This window comes from Haliotis rufescens, unplaced genomic scaffold, assembly GCF_023055435.1.
Source record: "Haliotis rufescens isolate VD_foot unplaced genomic scaffold, xgHalRufe1.0.p SCAF_5, whole genome shotgun sequence".
Classification (NCBI taxonomy): domain Eukaryota; kingdom Metazoa; phylum Mollusca; class Gastropoda; order Lepetellida; family Haliotidae; genus Haliotis; species Haliotis rufescens.
Genome location: NW_025964223.1, coordinates 52,907,661 through 52,934,561, shown reverse-complemented (window position 1 = coordinate 52,934,561; position 26,901 = coordinate 52,907,661). Strand labels below are relative to the sequence as shown.

Genomic DNA, 26,901 nt, shown 5'->3' with positions numbered 1-26,901 from the left:
CTAGTCCTATAGTCCTTACCAAACTGCCCAATGGTAAAGGTATCACAACGACCAGTAGAAAATTGCCCTTTTTAAGGGTTTTGCTATATGTTATCATTATAATGACTAGTGGACGAAAACTGTTAGTTTCTAACGCTGTTTATGTCAGCAATACTACAGTTGAAGTCTTTGATAAGAATGTAGAAGTTGGCTCTGGTATTAGAACCAATCCAGAACAGGATCAACAATCTGGACCATCAAGGTACAACACACAATCAACCTAGAGCGTTGTGACAACCATATTAATTACTATCCAGCTCTTTCCACCAGCCGGTGTAATGGGAACTGGGTTATGAACGGAATATGTACCGATGCTTCACAGGTTGACTTACTCAGACATGGTACTGATGTGAGGTAGGACCCTCGCTGGATGTCGATGGAGATACGGAGAATCTCGGAGGACATTGACGGGGTTAACAACGGAACATGGAGGGCTACAGGCATGTCTCGGACTTCACCTGCAGACAGACCAGAAACATTTATCACGTGACCTTAGAATATAAGTGTTAAGCCAGTTCATACGTACACCTGTCTTCCATCAACACACATTTCACTATATAACATGAAATTGCTGTTTGAGGTAATGTCAGATTTAATACGTAATTGAATACTTTACATCATAATTTCTACAGTTAAAGTCGAACACAAATACAATAAAATAATTTTCAAACAACTCACATTTTTCATCTACATATCTCTGCATTTCTTTGGCAAATTCCTGAAAACAAATAAAAATTCTGAATTTGACAAAAATCATTCAAAGAAAGTAAGGAAATTTTCCAATAAATTGTATATTTATATATTTATCCTTGCTCACACTATGCATTTCTTCATTTTTTTCTTCAATCCTATGTGGAAACATGCTTGAACAGAGTTTCCAGCTTCTGAAAAATGCTCCACCCAAACACACCCCAGCATCACCATGGTCACCTCCCAAACAAAAGGGTCATGCACGTTATCCCATGCATAGCGACCTACAAAACCGGATCACATGGCTTCATACATGAGACATGTGACATACATGAGGGAGCTGGTGCTAAACAGTGAAATAAATAAAATATTTACACCACTGCCTAGTGTCGTAAACAACAAGAACTTGTGAGCTGGAAATCAACTTTCAACTGGTGATACAATCCTGATACGCTACTCAACTGTAACAGCATGAGATTGGGTGCAACATGTGAAACATGTTTTCACATATGACATTAATAAACAATCGCATAGCTGCAAAGAAACAAGCGATATAGCGTACGATTTAATAATCGCTCGGGAAGGGGGCTCCGGTCAATCGATTCTACAACACAGAGCACAACACTATCTCCCAAAGACAGCCAGCATCTGCTCGGCATCTCTTTTAATTCTTTCGTTTATTAAACACACTCAAGTGATTAAAGCATGCCAAGACAAGAAGAGCCTTGTGGCAACCTCAATGTTGATCCAAAGTCTCTACAATCAAGTGCATGAATCCACTCTCCAATCGTGAACTCTATCTGGGAAACCGAACAGTCAAAAATCAATAAATACAAGGTAAGTTTAAAGATTTATTCCATAGGCTTAAAAAAATAAAAAGAGTTGGTTTTCAGGTAATGGCTTTGGAAAATAAAGTGTGTGCAGGCGGTGAGGTTTTTAATTTTTTGGGGGTTTTGGGGGGTTGTTCAAACTAGTATGTAACCAAATAAACCTGGTTGGTATGTTGGTTGGTTTGTTGTTTAACACCGCACTCAGCAATATTCCAGCTATATGACGGCGGTCTGTAAATAATCAAGTCTGAACCAGACAATCCAATGATTGATATTATGAGCATCAATCCACGCAATTGGGATCGATGACATGCATCAACCAAATCAGCGAGCCTGACCTACCGATCCCGTGGTCCCATAGTCACCTTTTACGGCAAGCATGGGTTGCTGAAGACCTATTCTACCCCAGAATCTTCAAATAAACCTGGAAAAGGGCCTCCCTACATAAATGTATTCCTTGATGAGTAAAATACTGGAATACAGTACTTGACTTCCTGATTATTTAAGGATTTTTTTTGGATTTTTTTTTAAAATGGAAAGAAAAAAAACGAAACGTGCAGCAAACTTTATGATGATGCGGGCAGTCCCTGATAACCAAGACTATTATTTTTTTTAGCCATAATGATATATATACGAACGTAGGACAAGAGCAGGAATGAGTATGCACGACTGTTTATCTGCGTTAGTGAGCCATTGACAGCTGATGAGCCAGGACAAGAGGACTGAACTGGAGAAAACCCGGGACATCAGTGACGGAGATGTCATGGAGATAGTGAGAGGCATAAACTGCGTCCAACTTCCAAAAGCACCCTTCCATAATGGCAGAGAGGGTGCAATAGCTGTGCAAGGCCATGGTGGATGATACAGCCCCAGTTTCATGTGGGTTGCAAGCAACACGTGAAGATAACCCAGTATAGGTGTAAGCCTGTTGAGTGATCGAGCAGACCCAGAAGATAGTGGTACAGGAAACTTCAGTTACTGCCGCAGTCGAGAGTGTAATGAAGAGGCTCTCCAGGAGCCCAAACATGGACTCGCAGCCGCCAAGTAAGTACAAAGAGCTCTCACTGGACACAAGGAGATATCTTCTCGGTCTTCCGAACCCAAGATGAGCATCAGTCACGGGATGGTAAAAAGGTCCCAAGAAGGAGGCTGGAACCGGATGACTGGTCCGCCAACTTGAAGGACTGACTGAGCGATTGAAGTTCAGCAACAGTTGAGATCTTCGATCCCATGGTAGTGGCAATGAAGTTGACCGCAGCAAGATACATGGCCTGAGTAGATCCCTTGAGCTTCAGCGTCGAGTAGGTGGTGAAATGGGGTTCAACATCGCGTCCAAGATTATTGCACTTATATAGCGACGTGCATGTACCTGTGTGTGTTTGTGTGGCTGCTTGTACTAGTCCAGACTGATGCCGATTTATAGTGCTAGCTCACTGAGATACCATGCCGCAGTTTAACATGAATACCCCACTCAGACACAGTATACTGACTCCGAGCCGACCAGTCCTTGTTTTAGCCCCTTAATGCCGAGCACCAGACAGGGTAACAACAAGTACCATCATTTAACGTCTTTTGGTATGACGCGGCCGGGGATCAAACCCCGGACCTTCCGCTCTCCGGGCGGACACTCTACCACTAGACCATGGAGGCGGTCATCAGCGTTGAGTAAGTACATGTACATTGTTAACAAGCAGGACGCAGATTATCTGTCGCTTTTTCCTTCTTCTGTCCCATTCCCCTTAGCATGGTATAAAAACGGCTGCGCTAAGTACAGGGCAATCATTGAGAGAAAGAATTATTCTCTTATGATCAAACATGTCACTACAATGTGATGATGAGAAAGAGAATGAAGTGACAGACAAAGGAGGCTCGTGGACAAGTTATGGAGGTCACTATGCATATGATGTGACCCTTTTGTTAGGGAGGCGACCATGGTGATCCTGGGGTATGTTCGGACGGATTGTTTTTTAGAAGCTGGAAACTCTGTTCAAGCATGTTTCCACATTGGATCAAAGAAGAAAGAAAAAACACATCATGTGAAATAGGATAAGTTTAAAATTAAACATTACAATGGATGCTGTAAGGATACCAATGATTAACGGGGCACCTAAATGTTCCGTGTAATATTTACATGGACAATGACAGTTACAACTTTGATAAAACCCACGGGTATGGTGTTGACAAACCCAGAATTATGATTGGGGTCAATCTGGGATACAACATACAACCAGCAGATCCTGGAAACTTTTACAAACCTGTAGAGGTTATGAATTCTCTGATGAAATCCTCCTTGGGGCACTTATTGCATTTTCCTTGCTCAAGAAAATCTATATGACATAGTTGTAACCATTTTCCTTAATAAAAAATGTTACCACACAAAAAACTTCGTTTTTGTATGATATACGACCACCCTTACGGGGCCTCACCCCCAACGGCGCCTCACGCCAGGGGGAGCAACTCTCACCCAAATCACTTTCCATATGTCAAATGCTGACGGAATGTGGGGAGGTGGGTGGCCGTGCCCCAAGGAGGATTTCATCAGAGAATTCATAACCTCTACAGGTTTGTAAAATTCTCTTTCTGATTAAATCCTCCTTGGGGCACTTATTGCATCAAGACAGACTCCCAAAGATAATCTAGGAAGTGGCATCCGTCAGCAACAGGCGTAAATAAATACATCGTATTTGATTATTCAACAGAATAAAATATTGAGTTCAATAAATGGAACCAACCTTATCGTGAGGCACCACCGTCAAAAGGTGGGGGCTAGAGACAGGGCGTGGTCGACCATATATTATGATAAAGCCTGTTTTTGCGGCTTGTCATAAGTTGAGAACTCGAAACACCTCCCACCCCCCCCACACTTTTTTGAACAAGTGATATAAGGGCGTAGATCACGAGAGACCATAACCAGCGCTGAGCTAGGCCAGAGGGTCCCCGAGGATCGAAGGAGTGCGTGCGCAAAATACGAGTATTATCGAGTAGTAAGGACTGATATTTATCGACCGCAGAAGATAAAATCCGGACCATTACTGAGCAGTATAACCGGAAGACTGTCTAAAATCTCGAATGCTCAATCAGCTAGAGATTAGAACTTTGCCCAGTTCGGAGAACTGACTGACCAAACCGAGTACGCTCGCTTGAGTGTTTGTCGAGTTGGTAAGGTTTGATGAATCGTGCTCGGCTGGCTCCAAATAGCCGCGGAGCAGATCTGCTCAATGGGCAGAGCCGCGGCGTACGCTTTTGACGCAGCCACTGCTCTAACCTAATGAGCCTTCAACCTGGTAGGGGGGTCCCTGCCTGTAAGCGTATACGCTGTACAAATGTTTGAAACTATCCACCTCGAGATAGATTGTTTACTCGCAGGTGAGCCAACCTTCCTACCGCAGTAACAGCAAAATAGTTGGTTATCCTTACGGACACCCATATTTCTGCTGATATAGGCCTTGAGAGTCGTGCGGACATCCAAGACATGAGCATGTCTTGCAGTGGTCCCCGACGAGGAAGGCTGTGAAAGAGCGGGTAGCTCAATAGGAGCCGTTCACGTGGAATCGTGTGCGACCCTAGGACGGTAATAGTCCGGTAGACGAAAACTGACTGTCCCGGTGATATTTATCGACCCCATGGAAGACAGTTATTTTGGGATCGGCTGACATAACACGAATGTCGCCTACCCGTCTGCCGGACGTTACCACCACAAGGAACGCCGTCTCCCAGCTCAACAGCTGAAGAGAGAGAGACGACAGATCCCGAAAGGAAGGACCGGACAGCCAATCTAGAATGATTGACAAGTCCCAAGGGGGACTGATCCGCCGGACTGGCGGTCGGATCCTGTCCACACCTGCTAAAAAGCGCTGCACTAATGGGTGTGCACCCAGAAGTGCCCCGTCGACAGGGACGTGAAAAGCTGCGATAGCTGTAGAGTACCCTCGGACTGTTGATGCGGCCAGGCCGTCATCTAGTCGCGACTGGAGAAACTCAAGCACGGATACGAGATCTGCAGAAAAAAGATCTGCAATCCCTCTATCGACACACCTGGGCGCATAGCAGGCCTATCTATCGTACTGAACGTTTGTCGAATCCCTCCGCGAAGCCAGTATTGTGTCTGCAACTCGTGCAGGAATACCGCTCTTCTGGAGGCGATTCCTGACAGTGGCCAAGCCACCCATTGAATCCTGAGATTCGGGTGGAGGGCCCCGTTCTGGGATAGGAGGTCCGGTCGTAAAGGTAATATAACAGGAGGCTGAGCCAGAAACCTGAGTATTACTGGAAACCCACTCTGCGCCGACTAAAGAGGTGCCAGGAGCACAATTAGTCGCGCAGGCTGAGTGCCTAGCTGAGACAGGACCTTGGAAATCAGAGGTACTGGGGAGAATGCCCACAGAACTGTCCGTCCAATCTAGCTGAAAGGCGTCCGGTGCCACCGACCTCGGGTCGTGGACTCGGGAGCAGAACGTTGGTGTCTGGTTATTTAACCCAGACGCAAACAGATCCACCTGTAACGACCTGTATAACAGGGAGAAAATCCCGAATATCCCCGGGTCGAGCCTCCACTCGTGAGGAGCGAGGATCCGGCAAGACAGAGCGTCCGCACGGACGTTGTCCACCCCCGGGAGATAAACAGGTAGCACCCTGATATCGTGAGAGTCGCACTATAGTAGGAACTGCCACGTCTTTCGTCGAAGCGACGGAGACGCCGTTCCCCCCTGCTTCCGGATGTAAGTCATCGCCGTTTGGTTGTCCATCTCTAGACGAACCACTTGGCCACGAAGCAGATCCGGGAAGCGTTGGAACACCAACCTGACCGCTCTCAGTTCTAGCACATTGATATGCAGTTTGATCTCCTGCTGGGACCATAGTCCCGAGGCAGTGTGATCATTCAGAACGCCTCCCCAGCCGGAGAGTGACGCGTCTGTTTGAACTGTGAGAGACGGAACGGGAGTGATTCCCGACCTCGGTCCACCACTGGAGGTGTGTAATGAGCCACTACGGAGTCTCGAGCACAGTCTCGAGATCTTCCGAGTTCGCCCAAAGTCGACGGAGTGCTTGTTGAATGGGACTCATTCTCAAGCGCGCCCGCCAGACCAAATCCACTGTCGCCGCCATGTTGTCCAGTAACTGGAGCCATGTACGAGCAGTGTGACTTGCGCTTAAGGGACTTGATATCTTGTGACAGAGATACACGTCCTCTCACCGTGTTGAAATTAGCCACTAGGAAGACTAGATTCTGAGTGGGGCTCAGATCTGACTTCTTGAGATTGACCATCCACCCTAGAGTGATCAGAATATCTATCACTTGTTGTGTAGCTATCTGACTCAGGGATTGCAATAGAGCTCTTAGTAACCCAGTCGTCGAGGTACGGATGGCAGAACCGACCTTTTGACCTGGCCACTTGGGCGGGAATCAACATCAGCTTGGTGAACACCCTCGGGGCCGTGGAGATCCCGAATGGTAGAACCCTGAACTGATAACACCTCCCGTCGAAAGAAAACCTCAGGTATTTCTTGAACTCTGGATGTATTGGTATGTGGAGATAGGCGTATTTTAAGTCTATTGACGTTAGCCATTCTCCTGTCTCGACAGTTGAGATCACTGTTTGGTGACTAGGAAACAAGTCGAGTAGAAGCCCTCGCTTTCCTGTCCCTCGGGACCCGGTTCGATCGCAGCTTTCATAAGAAGTGCGTCGACCTCGGCACGGAGGAATTCCGCCTTCTCTCGGGTAGCAGGCACCGGTGTGTGCTTTATCCCGGAAAAGTGGAGGAGCGGATGAGTTTTCCCGATAACTTGCGACTATGGGTTCACCCGGGGCTCTTCGGGCGCTAATGGGAACCCATCGTTCCCAGCCCCGCGAAAAAGCTGTTGGCCTCGACCAGCTGCCTTGCCCCGGCCCGTGCCTCTCTTGCTCCTCACGGCGCCCTTATACCTGAAGGAAGCGGCGGCTTCCAAGCAGGTGTGGACGTCTGACCCGTGCGTTAGCGTAGGAGGGGACAATTGGAGAGGCCCGCTTACGCGGTTTTAACGCTTGGTACCTCCAACAAGGCCTTATGAGTCTTTGATGGAAGTATACAATTGAGCAGCCTCTCGGACCGCCTGCTGAGCCCCAGGGAAGAGGGTGGCACCCTCTTATACGGCAAAGCAAGTAGGTCTTGGCGTGTGTAAGTCGAGTATTTAGATACCGACATCCACCGCCTGCGCATGCACATAACAGCGCACATCATCTGCGATGCACAGCTACGAATAGCGTCCCGCGCAAGATAATGTTAGTTGCGCGGCCAACTCCGAAGAGTCGGCCGGCCCCTCTCCCGCTAACTCCCTCTGTACAGCCGACAGATACGCGGAGTGTACGGACACACGGAGCTGTTGGCATGCATTATGATATTGCTCCTCGAAGCATATGTAAGCAGCCTTCAACTCCGCACCGCACACGGGAAAGGGGGGGCAACCGCCGGCCCTGCTTGACCTTAGTCAAGTTGGGTGTCTCCGACTCTGGCATGGGCGCAGCAACCTGAGGCAGTACATGGACAATCCTGTCCCGCACGTGTCTCTGCACCCGGCCCGAGGCCGAGTCCCGGTGCCGAGGTGCCGGAGGTTCAAGGGAACCCACCTGGCACTGGGCTAGGTATCCACTAGTGAAAGCCTTGGCCTCGGAAGAGGCGTCTGGCTCCGCTAGGGTAAATTGTGCGTCGGTAGTGCACGGGCCGGTGCCCGCCACCACTACGCTGGGGAGCGACCTCGAGCCGGAGCCGAAGCTCGGTCTCGGATCGTCCCCGAGACAAAGGGAACCAACCTGGCTCCGGGCTAGGTATCCACTAGTGGACGCCTCGGCCTCGGAAGAGGCGTCTGGCTCCGCTAGGGAAAATTGTGCGTCGGTAGTGCACGGGCCGGTGCCCGCCACCACAACGCTGGGGAGCGACCTCGAGCCGGAGCCGAAGCTCGGTCTGAGATCGTCCCCGAGACAAAGGGAACCAACCTGGCTCCGGGCTAGGTATCCACTAGTGAAAGCCTCGGCCTCGGAAGAGGCGTCTGGCTCCGCTAGGGAAAAATTGTGCGTCGGTAGTGCACGGGCCGGCGCCCGCCACCCCTCCGCTGGGGAGCGACCTCGAGCCGGCGCCGAAGCCCGGTCTGAGATCGTCCCCGAGACCAAGTTGCCTGCCTCGGCCGACGCCGGGCATATCACAAGGTCTCGAAGCCGCGTCCGGCGCCGACAACGGGGAAGGCTCGGTCCGTATCTCCTCTCGGAGCTGAGACTTTACCTCCTCCATCATCGACGCCATCTGCGACTTAAGTAACGCAGAAAAGTCTGCCAAAGACAGTGCAGGAGAGGGTGCAGTGCTTATTACGGGGACCCTCGAGCCTTCTCCCCCGGCCCCCGGAGAGGGAGCGGGGGAGACAATCTCGGCAGCTTTTTTACCCTTTTTAGATGGGGAGGGGGGGATGTCTTAGTAGATCTGATATCTACCCCCGCCTTTAATAGACCTCTTTAAAGTGGAACAAGTCAACTTGTCTCTTTTGGGGGCCCCGGGGGGTAAAGGCAATGTCCTCCGCCAGACATATTCGGCAGCGTTCGTGCCTGTCTTAGAACAACCCGTACACAGTTTGAAGGTCTTGTAAACAAGACCGTAATTTCTGAGGTGGGCGGGAAGGGTATCAACGTGTATCAGTGCGATATAAAGATCGGAAAGAAACGTGCATAAATTGTGAAACTAAAAGCAAAGGCGTAATGTAGAATGCGATTTGTAACGCGATACTAATAGCCAATGTGTAGTATAATTATAACACCAAAGGGGCGTGTTACGCGCTAAGGTGTAAAAACCCGTAAAAAAGGTAAGTGTAGTTTATGAATTAACACACCACCTTGGGTTTTGTAAAGGAAAAAATTGTAGACCAATGCTGTATGATATAACAAAACCCCAAGCCGTTTCTTAATGGCCTTGGTGTTACATGTATCAGCCCGTGGAACTACAATATGGACGCCATTACGGCCATTTGAATTCAAAGGTACCGTGCACGTGGCGTATTATTACAACTCTATAACTTCACAATGCGAGGTATTACGCCTTTGCAAAGAAAGAAATGTACCATACATACAGTTTGGTCAGCCATGGTTCTTGTCGAACGATAGATTTCTCTTATTTTTGTCTTGTGTGAAAAATCAACACGTCTGTCTCTTACAGATGACATAAGGAAAGTGATTTGGGTGAGAGTTGCTCCCCCTGGCGTGAGGCGCCGTTGGGGGTGAGGCCCCGTAAGGGTGGTCGTATATCATACAAAAACGAAGTTTTTTGTGTGGTAACATTTTTTATTAAGGAAAATGGTTACAACTATGTCATATAGATTTTCTTGAGCAAGGAAAATGCAATAAGTGCCCCAAGGAGGATTTAATCAGAAAGAGAATAAGGGACACAACTCTGCACACTGTGGCACCTAAGACAAGACAGGTCCCAAAAATACACTTTTAGTACTGACATATCTACTAACTTGATGCCAATTACATAACAATGAGTGGGACGATACACTGATGCATCTGTGGATGGTGATTTTTTACTTCTCAATACAAGTACCGACCATAATCGCACACTAAGTAAAAAGTACCGATTCTTACCTTAAGTGTATTCTTACACCAAACTACTAGTGAAACTGAGTAGTGAAAACGTAAATATTTTCATCCATTGCGCCGTACTTGACACTGCCAAATGTAAATCATTTGTGTGCCAGATATATGGCCATCCTGTCTATGGAAAAGATGGCTACACACCACAGATAAGAGCACATGTCAGTATTGTGATACGTATCGGATCGTGAGCAAGGTATCATGATACGTATTGGACTGCACAGTCTGTGTATCGTCCCAGCCTAATACCAATACTCATGTTGGAAACAGTCCCTGTTCAGCATGTTTAGTTACAAGAAGATTACATGAGGGTTTCTAGAAGTCGGGATGCCATTTCCAGGCAAACATGCGACAGCATTACTTGACATGTTAGACTTGTGGCTAGCGGGACGGTCGGTTAGCCTAGTGGTTTGCTCATCACGCCGAAGACCCGGGTTCAATTACCGACATGGGTACAACGTGTGAAGCCCATTTCTGGTGTCCCCCACCATGATATTGCTGGAATATTGCTAAAAGCAGCGTAAAACCATACTCACTCACTCACTCACTCACATGTGGCTTGGAAATGGCTAGTATTGGAATGGTAGAAAATGTCCCCCAGTAGTACCCACTAACAAGTCAACATAGAAAGATCAGTAATAGAATATGTGATGTTGTGCACCTGTTGCTAGCACAACGATAATGCAACCAGGAACATACCTTCAACTTGATATGGGTCCTCACTTCTATCGTCTGCATGAGGAGTTTCTCGATCGACAGTTGGTCACTCTGAAATAGTCAACACCTCATGTGAGCTTTCTGTAGAGATTCAACTGCTTCTATGGGTATTAAACCAAGCCATCAAGACATCTGCCAGTGACGACCTCCATGTGAGATGCACTACTCAAAATGTCATATTAACCTGACTACCGGTACTGTAAACCTGTCCTCACCTTGATTGCCAGTCCCACTTTATTGCTGTCGTCCGGAGACATGGGCGGACTGTGACTGATCTGCAGCGGCTTGCCATCATCGTCATCACACACGTGGACGCTCAGCTTATACACTGCAGAGAAACACCACATCATATACAATATAGTGATAGAAGAGGATCTCACACGTGGAAACCCAGCTTATACACTGCAGAGAAACACCACATCATATACAATATAGTGATAGAAGAGGATCTCACACGTGGACAACCAGCTTATACACAGCAGGGAATACACAACTAGATATACAATATAGTGATCGAAGAGGATCTCACACGTGGACACCCAGCTTATACACTGCAGGGAATACACCACTAGATATACAATATAGTGATAGAAGAGGATCTCACACGTGGACACCCAGCTTATACACTGCAGGGAATACACCACATCATATACAATATAGTGATAGAAGAGGATCTCACACGTGGACGCTCAGCTTATACACTGCAGGGAATACACCACTAGATATACAATATAGTGATAGAAGAGGATCTCACACGTGGACACCCAGCTTATACACTGCAGAGAAACACCACTTCATATACAATATAGTGATAGAAGAGGATCTCACACGTGGACACCCAGCTTATACACTGCAAGGAATACACCACTAGATATACAATACAGTGATAGAAGAGGATCTCACACGTGGATGCTCAGCTTATACACTACAGGGAATACACCACTAGATATACAATATAGTGATAGAAGAGGATCTCACACATGGACAGTCAGCTTATACACTGCAGGGAATACACCACTAGATATACAACATAGTGATAGAAGAGGATCTCACACATGGACACCCAGCTTATACACTGCAGGGAATACACCACTAGATAGACAATATAGTGATAGAAGAGGATCTCACACATGGACACCCAGCTTATACACTGCAGGGAATACACCACTAGATATACAATATAGTGATAGAAGAGGATCTCACACATGGACACCCAGCTTATACACTGCAGGGAATACACCACTAGATATACAATACAGTGATAGAAGAGGATCTCACACGTGGATGCTCAGCTTATACACTGCTGGGAATACACCACTAGATATACAATATAGTGATAGAAGAGGATCTCACACATGGACACCCAGCTTATACACTGCAGGGAATACACCACTAGATAGACAATATAGTGATAGAAGAGGATCTCACACATGGACACCCAGCTTATACACTGCAGGGAATACACCACTAGATATACAATATAGTGATAGAAGAGGATCTCACACATGGACACCCAGCTTATACACTGCAGGGAATACACCACTAGATATACAATACAGTGATAGAAGAGGATCTCACACGTGGATGCTCAGCTTATACACTGCAGAGAATACACCACTAGATATACAATACAGTGATAGAAGAGGATCTCACACATGGACAGTCAGCTTATACACAGCAGGGAATACACCACATCATATACAATATAGTGATAGAAGAGGATCTCACACGTGGACACCCAGCTTATACACTGCAGAGAAACACCACTTCATATACAATATAGTGATAGAAGAGGATCTCACACGTGGACACCCAGCTTATACACTGCAGGGAATACACCACATCATATACAATATAGTGATAGAAGAGGATCTCACACGTGGACGCTCAGCTTATACACTGCAGGGAATACACCACTAGATAAACAATATAGTGATAGAAGAGGATCTCACACATGGACACCCAGCTTATACACTGCAGAGAATACACCGCTAGATATACAATATAGTGATAGAAGAGGATCTCACACGTGGACGCTCAGCTTATACACTGCAGGGAATACACCACTAGATAAACAATATAGTGATAGAAGAGGATCTCACACATGGACACCCAGCTTATACACTGCAGAGAATACACCGCTAGATATACAATATACTGATAGAAGAGGATCTCACACATGGATGCTCAGCTTATACACTGCAGGGAATACACCACTAGATATACAATATAGTGATAGAAGAGGATCTCACACGTGGACACCCAGCTTATACACTGCAGAGAAACACCACATCATATACAATATAGTGATAGAAGAGGATCTCACACATGGACAACCAGCTTATACACTGCAGGGAATACACCACTAGATATACAATATAGTGATAGAAGAGGATCTCACACGTGGACACCCAGCTTATACACTGCAAGGAATACACCACTAGATATACAATACAGTGATAGAAGAGGATCTCACACGTGGATGCCCAGCTTATACACTGCAGGGAATACACCACTAGATATACAATATAGTGATAGAAGAGGATCTCACACATGGAAGTCAGCTTATACACTGCAGGGAATACACCACTAGATATACAATATAGTGATAGAAGAGGATCTCACACGTGGATGCTCAGCTTATACACTGCTGGGAATACACCACTAGATATACAATATAGTGATAGAAGAGGATCTCACACATGGACAGTCAGCTTATACACTGCTGGGAATACACCACTAGATATACAATATAGTGATAGAAGAGGATCTCACACATGGACACCCAGCTTATACACTGCAGGGAATACACCACTAGATATGATATACTGATACAACCAGGATCTCAGGGTTAAAATATTTGAACTATTCGCATGATTAGCAGGAACTGGACCAAGTCTGAACAAGCATGAAATACTCATATCCCACACCAATACTACCGCCATTTTCTGTATAAGTCTAAATGCATTTTCCAAAAATCACAAAATATCAAAAGGCACCAGTTCACCATTAGACCCATCTATGGACCATGTTTTTTTAGTTGTGCTCCGTAAGCAAAATGTGACGGATGGACGGACAGCACCCATTCCTATATCCCTCTTCCAATTCATGGTGGGAGATAATTAATGTTTCAGTTACCTGTAATCATGATTGACTTTTACGCAATACACAGACAGGAGTTGCGGATAACAAAGAATACAAAGGAGCGGCTGACACATAATGACAAACACAATATAGAACACAAACCTGTCCCATCTTTATCCTTCTTCAGCTGATCCCTGTAACAGAGGAAATAATTATGTTAAACCAGTCCTAGACGATAACCTTCAGAGATAAGTAGCCACTTAGTTGTAGCATTGGTTGGGGGTGAGATGGGTGAACTTTACAAACATCAGTGTAGATGATCACTGAACTACAGAGGTAGAGTACAGAGGCAGGGACAACCTGCATATATGTGTAGTTGTCATGATAATGCTGATCAGAGCGACACATCAATGAGAGGTGAGGTGAGGTGAAACGGGGTTTAACGTTGTGTTCAAGGTTATTGGACTTATGTTTGGATGTTCATGCAAGTGAGGTGAGGTAAAATGGCATTTAACGTTGCGTTCAAGATTATAGGGATCATGTTGCAGAGTGCATGCATATGTGTGTGTGGCGGCTCGTACTATTCCCGACACAGTAAACTACATGAGTGAGTTGGGTTTAATGCCGCTTTTAACAGTATTACAGTTACATCGCGGCGTGTCAGCTTAATGTGGGAGGAAAGCCTGAAGTGATGCAGGTGTCTGACATTTACCACTTCGGTGAAACCCGCGAGCACGGGTATGGTGCTGACAAACCTAAAAACATAATCAGGGAGAACCGGGATTCAAACATACAATCATAGGTTTCTGGCGTACCCCAGGGACGCAACTCTGCACAGCGAATCACAGCGCCTTAGACGAGTGAGCCACCCGTGCCCCCCCTTAACATAAACTTGCGACAGACGTAGCGCCAAAGTTGTTTTGTTGGACCCCCTATGACAGCTTACCTCCAGTATGAGGTCAGCAGGCTCTTGCTGAGAGTGTATTCCTCCACTCGAACACTATCACCAAGTCGGTTGCGAATCAGTCTCTGAGTCTAAACAAAAAATAGGCTTGAAAAATTTGGATACATCAGACAAAAGATTCTTAAACTGGTATGTCTCCAAACTGTAACATACATGAATACATTTGATTCACATAAATATGATCCGTAATAGTGACAATTGAGCATGTTGAGAGATTGGATTGATTATATAAAAAATAAGATTGGAGAATTGAAACTCATCTCAAAATGAGTGAAAAGAAAGAGTTGTCTGCCCTTATACCAAAGATTTTAACAAATAATTCATAAAACGGTAATGTTATTCAAGAGTACAATTAAAAAGTGTGCAAGGGAGATAATGACACATAAGTTGTCCCCCCTTGCATGTGACCACAACAAGTGCGAGACACTCACCTGGGAATGAAGCACTTCGAGCTGCAGGGACTGACAAAAAGAATCTATCATCTAGTTAAGGAAGAGCAGTAATTTGAACAGCACGTCTATGATATTGTATGCATAGTAAATATATTCTAGTGACATTAGCTGTCATGCATACATCTAGCCCACATCTACTGCGGCCTTATAGGTCTGTATGAAAATATCCCTATACACAAATAGATTTTCGGTGGGGATCTAGATCAGAATCGGGTTCAGGCCAGAAGTTATTGATAACTACAATACCACTACCCCTACCCAACAGACACCATCCCATCCTCACATCAAACACCACACTAACCCTGAGATAGACCTCAAGCCACAGGTAGAGTGAGTGAGTGAGTTGGGTTTATGCTGCTATGAACAGTATTCCAGATTAGCTATATCACAGTATGTCACCTTAATGTGTGAGGAGAACCTGAAGTGATGCGGGTCTCAGATATATACCACTTTGGCGAAACCCAAGGCACAGGTGTGAAACATAATCGGGGCAAACCAGGAAGCGAAACCATAATCATAGGTTTCTGGCGTGCGCAAGGGACTAAACCCTGCACAGCAAATTGTGGCACATCCGACGACTGGGCCGTCTGTGTTCCCAATCATTGATAGAAGCCTCTTAAATGTGAATTAAATACACCCTTACCCCTACCCCCAACCCAACCTACCAGACACCACCCCACCCTCCGTTCTCAAACACAACCTAACCCTGATAGACCCCCCCCCCTCCTCATACCCACCCCCCCCACCCCCCTTCCCCATCCCAACGACAACATGACAACCATGATGTAAACAAACTGCTGTATGACACACTTCCTCCCAAATATGTTCTCACACTGCAACTGAAGGATACGCAGCACCTTGTAGAGGTCATGTAGGGGCTTGTCGTTGTCCAGGAGACGGTTCTGTGCCAGCTGGTGGATGTAGTGGATCTGCGGCAGATAATTAGTGATGGCGTGACTCACCGGTACACCATCGGCAAACTTTGCATAAAACAACGTCCCATACACTTTATTTGGCATTGATTCACATTTAACCCCATATCGATTCTGCTTGTTGATCTCACATCGATATTAATAAGCAAGTACAAACTACATTATTAATTCCTCATAACTTTCTTGGACCTCTGACCAGCTTTTCCTTGCTGCCTGTCATAATACAGTACGTAAACGTGTTTCTTATTATTTTCTCATACAGAATAATTGGCTTGACTCAGTGTCATGTTGATGGGTGTAAGTCAGTTGTCAGTTGTCCTTCTTTACCTTTATGAGTCTGTCTATGGACTCTCTTCTCAATCTAATGACTGGGTTTTCTCACAACATTTTGAATATGCAGTATCGAGATACGCATCGTATCGTGACTTCTGTATCAAGATATGTATTGTATCGTGTGACACCTGTAGCATGACATTCCTACAGATCATACAATGTTATGAGTTAAAACATTCTTAATACAATGTAGTAAAATAGTCCACAGTGACCTTCTACCAAATCCGACTGATATTGTCGAACACACATAGCACCAAACATACAGGAAATATTATGCAGTACAGCTATCATAACAATTTCCTTTAAAGATCTATTTTTCATTATTAAGAAAGCATGTCTATTGTACCCTGACATCCTGTTATGCTAATGCTATAAACTGCTGGTTTGCTGCGTTTCACAAAGCGATCAAAGAGCTAAGACAATAGTAAAACTAGTGAGTGAGTGAGTTTGGTTTAACGGCGCTTTTAACAGTATTCTAGTCATATCACAGCGTGTCAGCTTAATGTGGGAGGAAAACCCCAAGTGATGCAGATCTTAGACGTTTACCACTTCGGTGAAACCCACGAGCACGGGTATGGTGCTGACAAACCTAGAAACATAAACGGGGCGAACCGGGATTCGAACCCACAATCATAGGTTTCTGACGTGCCCAAGGGACACAACTCTGCACAGCGAATTGCGGCACCTTAGACGACTGGGCCACCCGTGCCCCCCGATCGTAGAACTAAGATGATCATAACACCCTGATTTACATAGACTTATGATAGTCATTGTGATATGATCGCATTGTGGAACTGGGCCTGCACTTCACACCCAGAATTATACAGCTGTACATTTACTGACTGGAGTGTAAAGGAAAATTCATGAAATCATTCATCACGGGGCACGTACCTGCAGTGAATGAACCAGGGACTTCCCATCTGAAACACAGGAATCATCAAGAGGTACTGCCAGTAACATCACAAGACATCACATTCGACTATATGAACACTATTTTAATGTCCAGAATGTCCGAAAAAAATCAACTGATTTCACAAAATCATCAAATGTTGTTGCTATGGAGAAATGTGACAAAAACACCCTTACCTCCAGTTTCATGATCTTCTACCAGGATATCAATATCAAGTAATCGCCATGGTATTGTGGGGCTGTCACCCATCAAGGTCAAGGTCACCTGTCAATCACCATACAGCTTAATCACAATCTCTTTCAAATGGGATTATAAATATCAGCAAAAATTGTAAAATGTTAAAATGAAAACAACTATATTTTCTTTTCATTCTTACTAGTGAGCACTGAAAGAAATCCTTACCTAATCCAAAATTAACATGAACAAATATTCGATCCCTCTAGTTCATTTCAGTTCCAAAAATAATGAAACATATAAACTCACCTCAAACTCATGTTCTACAAGGAATTTGACCCTGCCATTTTCTGAAACATAGAAAACAGCAAACTCTGGTTGAACTGAGTATAAAACATTCAATCTTATTCTGAAACATGTGGAACTGACACCCAGCCAATCTCATTAAAACCAGATCTTAGCGCTCACTACAACTGCTCAAAGATCTTAGGACATCCCATTACAGGTCACATCAGACTGACATTCGCAATTGTACACCATCAAATGAAACGACGAATAGGAGGTTGACATCAGCCAATCAAAAAGTCCCTTCCGTCCCTTCACATAGAAGCAAGAGATTAGTGGGATGATACACTGATACATCGGTGGATCACGATCTTTTACTTCTCTATACAAGTATTGACCACAATCACACGCTAAGTAAAAAAAAAAAATCGATTTGAACCGTAAATGTATTTTTTAATAAGTGTTACACCAACACTAATTACAAGTGAAAATGAGCAGTGAAAACAAAAATATGTTCATCCTTTGTGCCATACTTGACACTGCCAACTGTAAATCGCTAGTGTGCCAGGTACTTAGCCATCCTGTCTATGACAAAGATGGCTTACACACCACAGAGCACATGCAAGTATCATGATACGTATCGAATCGTGACCAAGGGATTGTGATATGTATCAGATTGCACAGTTGGTGTATCGTCCCTACCCTAAGAAATGGACAATGGTTTTGACAGAATCAGTCATACAGCCCTAAACTGTTCTTCAGAGTGCCCCCTGTTAACCTTTTCAAGGTTGCATAATTAAAAAACACATTCCGACTTTCACTTTTGCGATCTCTTAAGTGAAGCTCTGATTGGTCGAATAATGAGATTGATAGCTCAAGTAATGGATATAATCGTGATTCCACATGTTGAACAACTTCTCAACACATTCTCCTCTGCAGAGGCCCTTACAAGGCTCTTACTACTGGCATCTTGAAATGCTTTATGAGGGTTCCCTGTTTTGAGAACTTGCTATTTCTGACTTCTGCACACTCCAGTCCCCATTATTCAGTTTTATTGCAGTCCGCACTGATCAGCTACTGATCAAGCTATATCAAGTCAAACATTTCGGTGAACTTGAATTAATTATTTTGAAAGTGTTCTTTATCAAACATTCAGATGGTGGACATCATGAGTTACATCCAGCTCAGCTCAGACTAGTGTGCATGCTGTGTCTAAAACACCTAGATTTCGTCAAAAAAGTGCATTTATAATGCGCCAGATTCCATTCACCAAGTGGATGCTCGTAGTGTTACGCTATTATTCCCCCGGTCAATACGTTCAGTGTGCACTAGATTTTCATTCTCAGCTCCCTGGGGAGTATACTACCCAAGCTGCCTGTGAGGCGCTAGAAGGTTAACAGCCACATTACCATCTCATCCTACACAAGTCATGGGACAAGTGGTAGTCGCCAATCCTGTATAATTGTTTTACTTTTACTTTCAAAGTGATGTCTTTCAAGGTGCTTCTCTATGTGTGAGTGGAGGGAGCTGGCTCTAGGACTGACCTATCTTGAGTCTCCTCATCTGTGGGGGCAGCTCGCAGGACACCAGGCGGTACTGGATCACCTGGTTCAGGCGGTCCAGGGTCTGCTTCTTCTCCTGGGGAGTGATGGGGTCCGGTGGTACTATCTTGTCCTGGAGGCATGGAAGGACAACTACACACATGGGAGCTGTACAGTGTCGGAAAACATCTTTACTCCTAACAAGCCACGCAGGCTGGTAACTCTCAAATGTAACTTGCCTTCCTTGAAAGTTATAGGCCCACATTTGTAAATATACTGCTCAAAAGAAGTTCAAAAACTCCCAATTCATTCATATTAGTATAAAGAAACTGTCATGGCAAAGAATCGAGTGAGTGAGTGAGTGAGTGAGTGAGTGAGTGAGTGAGTGAGTGAGTGAGTGAGTGAGTGAGTGAGTGAGTGAGTGAGTGAGTGAGTGAGTGAGTGAGTGAGTGAGGTTTTACAACGCTTTTAGCAATATTCCAGCAATATCATGGCAGGGGACACCAGAAATGGGCTTCACACATTGTAACCATGTCGGGAATCGAGCCTGGGTCTTGGGCGTGACGAGCGAACGCTTTAACCACTAGGCTACCCAACCGCCCCTAAACTTCTTTTGTGTAGTATACATGAGTAAATAACAAATATTGTAAATCATGAAAAAACAGCCTAAACCAAAGGCCTCGCAGCAACATGATTCACAATAAATACAGAGACTGCCATATCACTATTTTGTCAGAGGGATTTCATCACTCATAACCTCTACTATGATTGGTCCTGTTCCCAAGCTGAGTGAGTATGGTTTTACGCCGCTTTTAGCAATATTCCAGCAATATCACGACATGGAACACCCAAAATGGGCTTCACACATTGTACCCATGTGGTCCCAAGATGAACCAAGACAGAAGTTGAATACCAGCAGGCAGTCAATGTTACGTGAGCCAGAATGAAATTCAGTCACGACTTGCCGTAAAGAAAATGTTTTTAGTCTCACCCTGATACAGGTTGGAAGTCGGGGGTATGTCCCTGTGGTGAGAACATCGATAGCACACGGCAGAGAGAAACTGGGCAGTCTGCAGTAAAAAGAGTAAATATTAATTTACGTCACACTGAGCAATACAGCGAAATCATGGATGTGAGTAACAGATCTACTGTGGTCAAGGGCCCCCTTCCACAAAGAGATCATTGCTCTTAGGTGATTATAAGTCCTATACTTTAACATAGAATTATGACTGTCATAGCGGTACGGTTGCGTTGTGGAACGGGGCCGCGACATACAGGTGCTTGATCACATTGATAGCAGGAGCCAGTATGTATGACAATCATCCACGTCACACATGCAACCACCGCAACGTGCTGAAGGACTTGTCATTTTAATTCTTAAAAGAATCCTTCTTCACATACATCATTAGGAATCAGATACAGGGTAACAGAACTAAAAAAATGGAAAATATCTACTAGAAGAGAGGAATTAGTGAATGCTGTTAAACACTACAATCAACAATAACACTGCAGTCTGTAGATAATACAAGACGTACCAGGTAAACAAGTGGCTGAAAGCATGAGCACAGATCAACATGTGACCAAGAGACAGTCTGACCACCCAATACTCATAGCCGCCTCTCGTGACAGGCGTAACACACTGGGGGCCTATTCTGAACCAGAAAAGGGTCACAAAGGCTACATACAATAAACATTAACTCTGTGGCCAATTGTAACGTTTAAACAAAACCCTTCTTTATTCACGATGTTGTAACCAGTGACATATACATCATGTACAAATTTGAAAGATGTGTGAGCAGAAGCAGTTCAATCAGTAAAACAGAAGAAATAGCAACTGACAAAATCACATGACATAAGTATGTGGCTCACATGAACCATTTTCCTAATTTGATCCTCAATTTAATCCTGCATGCTCAAAAGATAATATTTTTCAATATGGCTGCCATAACGGGTAGATACAGGCAGATAGAAAGCATGCCACACCAGGTCACAGTAACAGATCATGCCAAGAGTCCAGGTGAGCTTAAAACTGTTGTGCCCTGTAAATGGTAACATAGTGCATACAAAGCTCCCTGTATTGAGTACTGACCGGGCAGTGACCAGTGTCTCCCTGGCTACTTTAGCCAGCTGGTCAGCAGTGTCCACGAAGAAGAAAGACTGTTGTTCCAAGAAGTTGCAGATGTCCTGTAAGGGAGAAGAGATATATTACAGTGTGGGTGGGTGGGTGTGTGTATATGCGTGTTGTTTAACATTACACTCTAGGGCTGGGACGAGTCCAAATTTACTACCCGGGTACCCACCCCCCTATTACCCGACCCTACCCGGGTACCCACTCTAGATCTTAGGAGGTGTCTCAATATGTCCGATTGGGAACATTTCTTAGCATAGCCCTGGAAAACTGTATTTAGATACACGTTTTAAACAATCTGGTCACACATACACTGAAGTTGAATTAAGTTATATCTTTATTCAACCATATGAGAAATCAGAAGGAATGGGTGCATAGTCAAAAAGAAATTAGTGACTTGTAGTGTAACCATAGAGTTAAATTTTGTCATTAAACAATATATCACGTGACTAACCACGGGTCTGGGTAGTCCTGTGGGTACCCGGGTCCTACTCACTACCCACCCGACCCGGGTACCCAAGTTACCCGTCCCAGCCCTATTACACTCCACAATAGTCAAGGTAAATGACTGTGGCCTGTCTGTCAAGTCTGGAACAGACAATTTTGTGAATGATATTATGAGCAATGATCCACATGTCAGAGTACACTGATACGCCATCAACCAAGTCAGCAAGCCTGATCACCAATCAATTCATCATCTCTTACTATTGGCAATGGTTGCTGGGAACCAATTCTAACCCAGAATCCTGACAGGTGAGGTATATCAGAGACATATAAACAGAAAGATTGGATAGTTGTATTCATGGTTCTCACGATACTGATTCTAAATCGTGTGTATTATCTTTTCCTCAACAGGACATTACTTACTGTGCATTTGTCAACTTTGCTTGCGGAAGTTGCCCATTTCACCAGTGCCAGAAGTCTCACAAACAACTGACGGGTACGGTTGGCAAATTGGAATATCTCAATTTTCCTGGAACAATAAACAAGCAAAGTTACTATTGCTTGTTTCTCTGTGTATGATCATGGTAATGAGACCATAACAGATTAATTCCAACTGGCTTCGTATTTCAACTTATATGCAAAATTCTGACATTGTATGATCCAAAAACATAAGCATCGAATTAACAGTTCACTTTCAATTCATTTTTCCATTATTAAAAGAAATGTCAACTTACCTGTCCATATCAGTCTTCCGTGGTAACCTGAAGGAAACAGTACATCAAGTAAAACATTTGAGTAAATGATTAAGACTTTACTAAATGATCATGATTAACAAAGGAAGGACTGAATTTATCCTCAACATACTGTATTCGATGTAATAAGCGTCCCGTTCTAATAAGTGCCCACGGTGATATTTGCTAATATATTGGCTAGTGAACAATCCTCATTAGCACCCCTTCCGATTGATCAATGTACACTTATTTATTCGTGTATAATACCCCACCGCCCCCATGATTGAATAGCACTTACTTATATATATATAGATAACATATTGAGCTCAAAATATTGTGTTTACAAATATTTCAAATTCAAGTTGTGTCAATTTGTTTTCTACATTTATCCCTTCAGAGAATTACTATTACAGATATTTTGTTTGTTTCTTGTTTAACTCTGCACTCAGCAATATTCCAGCTGTATGCTGTCATTGACATCAGGCATTGACATAATCAAGTCTGGACCAGACAATCCAGTGATTGACATCATGAACATCAATCAGATGCATTTGTGATAAATGACATGCAATCAACCGGGTCAGCAAGCCTGACTACCTGATCCATTTAGTTGCTTCTTACGACAAGCATGGGTTACTGGGGACCGATATTCACATCCGTAATCCCCATGGGTGTAGTATGTCAGAAATGAAAGTGAATAACTTACAACTCCGACAAGATACTGAGTTCATGGTGTGTTCTCTGCAGACTGTAGTCTATGAGTGTAGCTAGTGAGATAGTCCCCGCCCCACCAGGGTTCCCTTGAGCGACTGCCATCTCTGTTTGGGGCATGCTCTTCCTGGTCACCCACTGGACACAGCTGAAACAAAGCACACAGTGAATGACTTAGTGAGTTTAACACTGCATTTAACAGTGCTTCACTTAACATATCAGAGCTAGTCAGCTTAATCAATAGTACCGGGGTACATATCTGCTGCAGCCGTGTCCACAACATCCCTTCAGCAAAACTGAGGGTAACATGATAAGTTATAATAATGTAAGCTAGATCCACATAAAAAGATGAATGTTTGGATTTTGCAATTATCCGAAATAATAAGTGATATTGGCTCCTCATACACTTTTCGGTTGTTAACTTGCTAAGCATACCATGCTCATTAAACAAAACAACACTATGAAACGATATGAAAAATTGTCAAAATAAAACAATTAAGTAAAATGCGTTTTGATTATATTGAATCGTAAAACAAAGAATCTATAAACGCTTTTCGTTAGCCCAACAAAACACAGTAAAATGTATTACCTAATTGTATGTTCATGTTTTATAGGCCTACCTTATCTACTGATCTTTGAGAATCTCTTGTGCGCCAGTTACAGGAGCTTTGTCGGCGACTTTCAACAGAAAGCCGACATTTTAGTTTATTTTGTAAAGGGAGATAACTCGCTCTTCAAGATTTGCTTACCGCGAAAAACATTTGCGTCTGTTACCCCAGATTTTGGACACGAAAACATGGACGGTTAAAATATACGCATTGATCTTCTTAGAGACAAATGGCAGTAGCAAATGTCATAATTTTATCAGCTTTTGATAGAACATCTGGTATATCAATACCAAATTTGATACATTTTGGATTACAATATGTCAATATCCAAGATATTTAACCGATCTGAATCCCTGTGTACTCTTTTGTAACATACACTTTATTCTATAAACAAGTATCTACATCTACATGGTACATTTCATTAACAATATCAATTAATTTTATTTCATGACCTAATTAATTAGGAAAAATCGAGAGTTTGTACCTTATATGAACAGATTATATCAGCATTACTTCCACTCTATAAAAGGGACGGTCGGGCAATCTAATGACAAGCGACTAGACTACCCGACTGTCCCCATTTTATGCATTTGTTCTCTAATTTTATCACACCACGAATTAATTTAAGGAAGAAAATCTATAACCTATTATTATCTCGATCACTGATTCTCCGGTTCCCGAAAGAAAGTCGCAAACCAGAAATAGGTATTATCAAAGCCCCTGGTGACGATCAGCGCCATACGGTGCTACACCGATATCAGCCAACCAACCAACAGTCTTGTGACGCATAGGCTAACCAACATATTAGCAACTTGATTCCGTCTTCGTATAACTTGTCATAATGCAAAGCTGTCACTAAGCATGCATTATGTGTGAGGACACTGGTGTTCCAGTGGTCTAACGCGCCACAATTATCTGTGCAGAGTTGCACCCCTTTGGCGTGGCAGGATCGCTTGCCTATATTCGACTCATGAGAAGAGAGCCACAAGTGATATTTTATCAGTTTAACGATACTCACGAGCAAATGTATACGGGACTGATAAACTTAGAACGAAACTGGGAATCGAACCCACGGTCAGTGGCTCCGGGCACAAATGACTAACGCAACACCACACACGCGACTGTACTTTGCCACCTGTGTAAAAAAGTGTTGAATCTAGAGGGGTCTGTGTGAGTGGTGGGTGTCAGCCTGTCTACCTATTGTGTGTCATATGATATTTGTGCAGTTATTGGCTTGGGTATAGTGTTCATACATCCCCTTTTTCAGTCGTGTTAGTGGGGCACGGGTTGGCTAGTCGTCTAAAGCGCCGCGATTCGTTGTGCAGAGTTTCGTCCCTTGGGCATGCCTGAATCCTATGAATGTGGGTTCGAATCCCGGTTCACCCCGATTATGTTTCTAGGTTTGTCAGCACCATACCAGTGCTCGTGGGTTTCATCGAAGTGGTAAACGTTTGAGACCTGCATCACTTCGGGCTTTCCTCCCACATTAAGCTGATATAACTGGAATAATGTTAAAAGCGGCGTTAAACGCAACTCACTCACGATACACCGAAAAAAGTAATGGTCCACTCTATCCTCGATTCTCCATGCAGTGTATTATATCTCGATACTACTATATTTTATACTGGATAACCAACTTCATTCGAGTGAATATTTATTTTCCTGTTCAATATGCTTGTGATGTAACTTTCGAATCAGAGCTTTAAAAGATAACTGATGCGGTCATTAACTAACTGTGCGAGTGAGTATGGTTTTACGCCGCTTTTAGCTATATTCCAACAATGTCACGGCGGGCATCAGAAATGGGCTTCACACATTGTACCCATGTCGGGAATCCAACCCGGGTCTTCGGCGTGACGAGCGAACGCTTTAGCCACTATAGACTACCCAACCGCCCCTCATAAACTATGAAAACGTTTACGTTAAGAGTCTTAACATATAGCACCATAACCAAAGCGTCTTGACGTATACTTGGGACCCCCACAGGCGGATCCAGAGCGGTGTCCAGGCTGACTGAGTGAGGTTGGGGATTTTACGTGCGCTTTCCGACTACAAGCGTATGTCGCACACGGGCTCGCCAGGCCATTTAATGTATTTGCCAAAAAATATGAAGGAAGGGATTTGTGCAACCCAGGAGGGGGGTTTATGGGGTTGCTTATATAGGAGTTTTTAAATTTGGAGATTTGGAATGAATGCCAAGAGTTTGGTTTATTTATTAAGTATTATTTTGTAAGAATTTGTTTTGTTTTGATTATTTGGGGGTTATATTCGGTTAATAAGATCTGTTTTAATTAGGTATTTGCCTGAGGCTTTAAAGTTGGATGTGTTATTTAGTGGGTTTAAGATTTTTTCTAGAGTTAACTCGGAGTTTAAGTTTAGTGTGTTTTTGAGTGTTGTTCTGTGTGTCTTGTAGTGTGGGTAGTGGATGAGTGCATGTTCTGTGGTTTCTTTTTGAGTGCAGTGTGGGCATGTGCCTGTTGCGTGTATTTTTAGTGTTTGAAAGTGGCTGTTTAGTTTGGTGTGACCTGTTTGTAATTTAGTTATGGCCCTGTCGATTTTTTGGGATGGGTGAAGAATGTTGGCTTTAGTTAGGTGGTTTTTAGTACTTTTTTTATCTGACAGTTTGAGTTTTTGTATTTTGTTTGCCATTTTTTGGAGATTTTTGTTTTGTTATGCTTTTAATTTCTGATTTGGAAATGGGCAGATTTAGATTTAT

General features: G+C 44.0%; 1 protein-coding gene across 2 annotated transcripts in view; it reads right to left on the bottom strand.

The window, feature by feature from the left end:
- LOC124126374 (mediator of RNA polymerase II transcription subunit 14-like) overlaps positions 1-24,301 on the bottom strand; it is a 56,882-nt gene extending 32,581 nt beyond the window's left edge. For both annotated transcript variants that reach the window (XM_048383547.1, XM_048383548.1), the window contains exons 1-18: positions 24,198-24,301; positions 23,573-23,725; positions 22,870-22,896; positions 22,559-22,664; positions 21,653-21,747; positions 20,555-20,633; positions 19,567-19,696; positions 18,047-18,087; positions 17,740-17,827; positions 17,545-17,573; positions 16,239-16,317; positions 15,368-15,411; positions 14,919-15,007; positions 14,135-14,166; positions 11,104-11,216; positions 10,871-10,939; positions 718-757; positions 372-497 (exon numbers count right to left, since the gene is read on the bottom strand). In XM_048383547.1, coding sequence (XP_048239504.1) covers positions 372-497; positions 718-757; positions 10,871-10,939; positions 11,104-11,216; positions 14,135-14,166; positions 14,919-15,007; positions 15,368-15,411; positions 16,239-16,317; positions 17,545-17,573; positions 17,740-17,827; positions 18,047-18,087; positions 19,567-19,696; positions 20,555-20,633; positions 21,653-21,747; positions 22,559-22,664; positions 22,870-22,896; positions 23,573-23,697 — 1,312 coding nt within the window. In that variant the 5' untranslated portion in view covers positions 23,698-23,725; positions 24,198-24,301. The remainder of the gene's footprint in view (positions 1-371; positions 498-717; positions 758-10,870; positions 10,940-11,103; positions 11,217-14,134; positions 14,167-14,918; positions 15,008-15,367; positions 15,412-16,238; positions 16,318-17,544; positions 17,574-17,739; positions 17,828-18,046; positions 18,088-19,566; positions 19,697-20,554; positions 20,634-21,652; positions 21,748-22,558; positions 22,665-22,869; positions 22,897-23,572; positions 23,726-24,197) is intronic.
- Between the last annotated feature and the right edge of the window lie 2,600 nt (positions 24,302-26,901).